Source organism: Diachasma alloeum, unplaced genomic scaffold, assembly GCF_001412515.2.
Source record: "Diachasma alloeum isolate Michigan unplaced genomic scaffold, Dall2.0 Dall_scaffold_00901, whole genome shotgun sequence".
NCBI classification, from domain to species: Eukaryota; Metazoa; Arthropoda; class Insecta; order Hymenoptera; family Braconidae; genus Diachasma; species Diachasma alloeum.
The window spans coordinates 545-7,248 of NW_021681019.1; the positions used below are offsets into that span (position 1 = coordinate 545).

At 35.8% G+C, this 6,704-nt stretch overlaps 1 protein-coding gene across 1 annotated transcript; it reads left to right on the plus strand.

Moving 5' to 3' along the window:
• Positions 1-1,704: 1,704 nt before the first annotated feature.
• LOC107045254 lies at positions 1,705-4,395 on the plus strand (the record flags this gene model as incomplete). Its single annotated transcript, XM_015267445.1, has 5 exons — positions 1,705-1,878; positions 3,074-3,247; positions 3,692-3,802; positions 3,938-4,024; positions 4,120-4,395. Coding segments are annotated over 5 exons (560 nt in total), but the record flags the coding sequence as incomplete, so codon positions are not given.
• Positions 4,396-6,704: the final 2,309 nt, after the last annotated feature.

The window sequence follows — 6,704 nt, forward strand, 5'->3', positions numbered from 1 at the left end:
AAATCGAATAAAAATAATTCAAAGTATTTTCACGCAAAGTATCGATGATACTTCGTAATAATATGGTAAAAGTGTGAGGCAGCTATCGGACAGAATATTAATATGTCAAGTATCGTAAGAACATCGTCAATCAATCGAACAAAAATGAGACTGTCACCGGTCGCAGTGTTTCAAAGCCAAGTATCGACCAAGTCTCGGAGTAAAATCGAAAAAAAATAATTCAAAGTATTTTCAAGCAAAGTATCGATGATACCTCGTAATATTATGGTAAAAGTATGAGGCAGGTATCGGACAGAATATTAATATGTCAAGTATCGTAAGAACATCGTCAATCAATCGAACAAGAATGAGACAGTCACCGGTCGCAGTGTTTCAAAGCCAAGTATCGACGAAGTCTCGCAGTAAAATCGAAAAAAAAAAATTCAAAGTATTTTCAAGCAAAGTATCGATGATACCTCGTAATATTATGGTAAAAGTGTGAGGCAGGTATCGGACAGAATATTAATATGTCAAGTATCGTAAGAACATCGTCAATCAATCGAACAAGAATGAGACAGTCACCGGTCGCAGTGTTTCAAAGCCAAGTATCGACCAAGTCTCGGAGTAAAATCGAAAAAAAATCATTCAAAGTAGTTTCAAGCAAAGTATCGATGATACATCGTAATATTATGGTAAAAGTGTGAGGCAGGTATCGGACAGAATATTAATATGTCAAGTATCGTAAGAACATCGTCAATCAATCGAACAAGAATGAGACAGTCACCGGTCGCAGTGTTTCAAAGCCAAGTATCGACCAAGTCTCTCAATAAAATCGAAAAAAAATAATTCAAAGTATTTTCAAGCAAAGTATCGATGATACCTCGTAATGTTAATATTATAAGCAACAACCACACGTGGAAAACAAGCAGTGCGGAAAAAAACTATTCAACCGATTACATATCACTGTTCCTGTACTCGTGTTATGCGATCGGTAGTTTGAGAAATAATCACACCAAACTTTGTAATGATAAGACCTAAAATCATTATACATTTGAAGGTTATATATGAGCTATTTGATGAGTTATAATGAATACAAGTTATTTTAGTTTAAAGATCCGAAAATGATAATAAAACGACGTTTCTGAAAGTGCAATGTCCTATTCTTGATTTAATCGAATAAGCGTAATCACGAGGATTACTTTAAAAAAATAAATTGGAACATGTAGATTGATTGCCAAGATATTGGCAACAAAGAAATTTTCACGACGATATGCCGAACACACAACGACGACCAATATTGTTCCATATGAATTTTCAAATTTTTCCGTTTGGGAAGTAATACCGGTAATACCTATTCTCCAGCCCGAAATCATGAGTCCGGTGAAATATTTGAGGGTCTACAAGAAGCTCGTATCGTCTATTCACGTAGCGTTTTGATGAGTGTAGATATATTAGTTACTTTTTTTGACTTTTCTTGAGGCCTAGACTTTTTTTGAGGCCATGGCGTGCGTATCAGTGCCTCACGTGCGTTGAATGTATCTTACGGTATATAATAATATAAAGTTTGAATCCAAATGTGGCGGAATGCATTTTTTTGGTCAACCCTCGCTTTCGGCTTACACCCGCCAAAAACGCCATTCACCAGATCGTTATGTAAAAAGCCATCAGATGAAATCTAACAATAATTCATTTAATTAATAATTAATAAACTCATTCGTACTGTAGAGCCTACAAAGGCAGGAATATCTCGCTTGGACTGCTCAAGGATACGACCCAAGAAGAGAAGCTCAACAGGAGAAACACCTATACCTGACGTTGCACCAAAAATTGATGTTCGTGGGGCGAATGTAGTCCTCAACTCATTGGCCCATGCTAAGCACGAGGAATATGTTGTGTTAGGTAGTTATGCTGGCGCTGTTGAGATAGTATATTCTGTAACAATTCGTTCTGTGTGTCCTTCGTATTCACACTAATAGAAATCGCCAGCAAAAATTACCGTGTCATTTGGTAATCGTGCAGTATTTTGGTCCTCCATAATAAAAGTACATAACCGTAGATAACAATGGAACATTCCACAATCATTCAAATGGAACTCAATCATTCATATCAATCATTCAAATCAATCATTCAAATCAATCATTCAAATCAATCATTCAAATCAATCATTCAAATCAATCATTCAAATCAATCATTCAAATCAATCATTCAAATCAATCATTCAAATCAATCATTCAAATCAATCATTCAAATCAATCATTCAAATCAATCATTCAAATCAATCATTCAAATCAATCATTCAAATCAATCATTCAAATCAATCATTCAAATCAATCATTCAAATCAATCATTCAAATCAATCATTCAAATCAATCATTCAAATCAATCATTCAAATCAATCATTCAAATCAATCATTCAAATCAATCATTCAAATCAATCATTCAAATCAATCATTCAAATCAATCATTCAAATCAATCATTCAAATCAATCATTCAAATCAATCATTCAAATCAATCATTCAAATCAATCATTCAAATCAATCATTCAAATCAATCATTCAAATCAATCATTCAAATCAATCATTCAAATCAATCATTCAAATCAATCATTCAAATCAATCATTCAAATCAATCATTCAAATCAATCATTCAAATCAATCATTCAAATCAATCATTCAAATCAATCATTCAAATCAATCATTCAAATCAATCATTCAAATCAATCATTCAAATCAATCATTCAAATCAATCATTCAAATCAATCATTCAAATCAATCATTCAAATGAAAATCAGAATTATACATATGTGTAAATAGTGTTCTGTGAGCAATCAATAAATTTTACACTGGAAAATAGATGAATTTACTCCGCCAGCCGATGAAAAATCTCCAAACATGTAGATAACGCTTGTCTAGAAAGCCGATAATTTTTTTCGTACGGTAAGTTAAGTTTTATGAGACAACAGAAACAAATTGTACGGAGTGGTACGGAAATTTACCCGAATTGCGAAGCGCTGCACGTGTACCAAACGGACCGGTAATTTATGTCGAACTTTTCTCTCAATACATGAGGTATAATATGCTAAGTTTTCCGCAGTGCCCGAGACTGAAGAATATGGGACTTCTAGTCATCGCCGTGGAGGAAGGAACGCAAGGGGGAGAAAACCGTACCAAGGCCGTAAGGGCTCGTACCCTGCAGATTCATCAAAAACTAGAGGTACCCAAAGGAAGACAGTGACACCAGCAAGGCGAAGGAAGGGCAAAGCGACGGGTAAATAGTGCCATACAAGTTTTTATGATAAGCTGTACAATAAGTCAAGTTATCACACACTGCGCACTTGCAACAGTGCGCTGTAAACGCGACTTTTCTGCAGTCTATCATGAAATATTATCGACCACTGGGGTGTGAATTTAATTTTCAACGAATGTGATAACAGACCTTGCCCTAGGCTGGGTTTGTGAATACGTTGGTCGAAAACAAAATGAGTACCCTAGTGCTGTAAAATATAGATATTCCACATGGGCGTTACTTTGATTTACAACGAATGTGAGTAGAGATGTTGCTCTCGGCTCAGCCTTTAAACCTGACATTCCTTAAAAATGAAACTAACAGCTTGGTGCTATAATAGTCAATGAATTATTGACGGGAAAGGAAGCCAATAAAATCCCGACTGATATGGAACATAATGAGTAATTATTTCGAATTGGTTTTAAGGTCAAACAATCAATACACCACCAAATCCTCAACAAAACATCTTCGACAGAGACTTCCCGCCGTTCGTCGTAGAAGAGATCGGACAAGGTGACTGCGAAGACGATGAGCCCGGTAAGTACTAACTCCTGTAAATACGTGTGTGTGGGTTTCTGCACAAGCATAGACATGGGATAGAGATATATGGATGGGCAAAGAGATATACATATATATATATATACCTGCATAATGGATTGGCATTATTTTCAGAATTTACGGATTTCGAGGTATTGGAGGATGAGGACGGATTGATGGAGCTGGGACTTCGTGAGTGCGATCTTCTCGACGGAGCTGAACGTAAGTGACTCAATAGAAAGACATGATAAATCCTGCAAAATGGTTTTAGCAAAAGGAACAGCAGGGTGAATGAAATTAAATATTTTTATTTTCAGATGCTTTCCTGTGAGAAAAGCGGGATGATGTCGAGGAATTGTGACGAAGAGCGGAAAAAAATATATGGGAAATGAAAGAAAGGACCACATAAAATATTTTAAGGAGTTACATAACATATGAAAGATTTAATATGACCTATGCCGCTGTGAATGTCTTTATAGAAATATCACCTCGATATTTTATTTTTTGTACGAGGCTCGCTGGTACCTGCCTCATTGTTTTACCATAATAATAGGATGTTTTATAGATACTTTGCGTAGAAATACCTTGAATTATTCTAGTACGATTTTATTACGAGACTTTGTAGATACTTCGCTTTGAAACACTGCGACGGGTGACTGTCTCATTTTTGTTCGATTGATTGCCGATGTTCTTACGATACTTGACATATTAATATTCTGTCCGATACCTGCCTCACACTTTTACCATAATATTACGAGGTATCATCGATACTTTGCGTGAAAATACTTTGAATTATTTTTATTCGATTTTATTACCAGACTTGGTCGATACTTGGCTTTGAAACACTGCGACCGGTGACTGTCTCATTCTTGTTCGATTGATTGACGATGTTCTTACGATACTTGACATATTAATATTCTGTCCGATACCTGCCTCATACTTTTACCATAATATTACGAGGTATCATCGATACTTTGCGTGAAAATACTTTGAATTATTTTTATTCGATTTTATTACCAGACTTGGTCGATACTTGGCTTTGAAACACTGCGACCGGTGACTGTCTCATTCTTGTTCGATTGATTGACGATGTTCTTACGATACTTGACATATTAATATTCTGTCCGATACCTGCCTCATACTTTTACCATAATATTACGAGGTATCATCGATACTTTGCGTGAAAATACTTTGAATTATTTTTATTCGATTTTATTACGAGACTTGGTCGATACTTGGCTTTGAAACACTGCGACCGGTGACTGTCTCATTCTTGTTCGATTGATTGACGATGTTCTTACGATACTTGACATATTAATATTCTGTCCGATACCTGCCTCATACTTTTACCATAATATTACGAGGTATCATCGATACTTTGCGTGAAAATACTTTGAATTATTTTTATTCGATTTTATTACGAGACTTGGTCGATACTTGGCTTTGAAACACTGCGACCGGTGACTGTCTCATTCTTGTTCGATTGATTGACGAGGTTCTTACGATACTTGACATATTAATATTCTGTCCGATACCTGCACTCACACTTTACCATAATATTACGAGGTATCCATCGATACTTTGCGTGAAAATACTTTGAATTATTTTTATTCGATTTATAACGAGACTTGGTCGATACTTGGCTTTGAAACACTGCGACCGGTGACTGTCTCATTCTTGTTCGATTGATTGACGATGTTCTTACGATACTTGACATATTAATATTCTGTCCGATACCTGCCTCATACTTTTACCATAATATTACGAGGTATCATCGATACTTTGCTTGAAAATACTTTGAATTATTTTTTTTCGATTTTACTCCGAGACTTGGTCGATACTTGGCTTTGAAACACTGCGACCGGTGACTGTCTCATTCTTGTTCGATTGATTGACGATGTTCTTACGATACTTGACATATTAATATTCTGTCCGATACCTGCCTCATACTTTTACCATAATATTACGAGGTATCATCGATACTTTGCTTGAAAATACTTTGAATTATTTTTTTTCGATTTTACTCCGAGACTTGGTCGATACTTGGCTTTGAAACACTGCGACCGGTGACTGTCTCATTCTTGTTCGATTGATTGACGATGTTCTTACGATACTTGACATATTAATATTCTGTCCGATACCTGCCTCATACTTTTACCATAATATTACGAGGTATCATCGATACTTTGCTTGAAAATACTTTGAATTATTTTTTTTCGATTTTACTCCGAGACTTGGTCGATACTTGGCTTTGAAACACTGCGACCGGTGACTGTCTCATTTTTGTTCGATTGATTCACGAGGTTCTTACGATACTTGACATTTAAATATTCTGTCCGATACCTGCCTCATACTTTTACCATAATATTACGAGATATTATCGATACTTTGCGTGAAAATACTTTGAATTATTTTTATTCGATTTTATTACAAGACTTGGACAATACTTTATTTTGATACACCTTAGCAAATGACCACCTCACTCTTGTTCGATTGATTGACGATGTTCTTACGATACTTGACATATTAATATTCTGATTATTGATGCTCCTGCAATAGTTCTTCGTCATCTCCCAAAGTTAGCTCACACTATATACAAGTAATTCTCATTCCTCCGTTTTAAACCTATCAGCGCCATCTCCTATGTATATCATCAACTGACTTCGTCGATAGGGAAGAGTAAGTTGGCAATATCACTACGTTTCACCCTCTTGTATTTACGTGTGTGTTCAGTTGCCGAAGTTACCAGATCTGTGGTCAGTTGCGGATGTGTTCAGTTGACTGTGTCCAGTTGCACCCATCCCCCCCCCCGTGACCGCCAAGTTACCATCATCAAATGCCGCAAACTTGACGAAACTAAAAATTCCCTAGCATCTAAAAAAACCAAAAATAAAAAATGTAA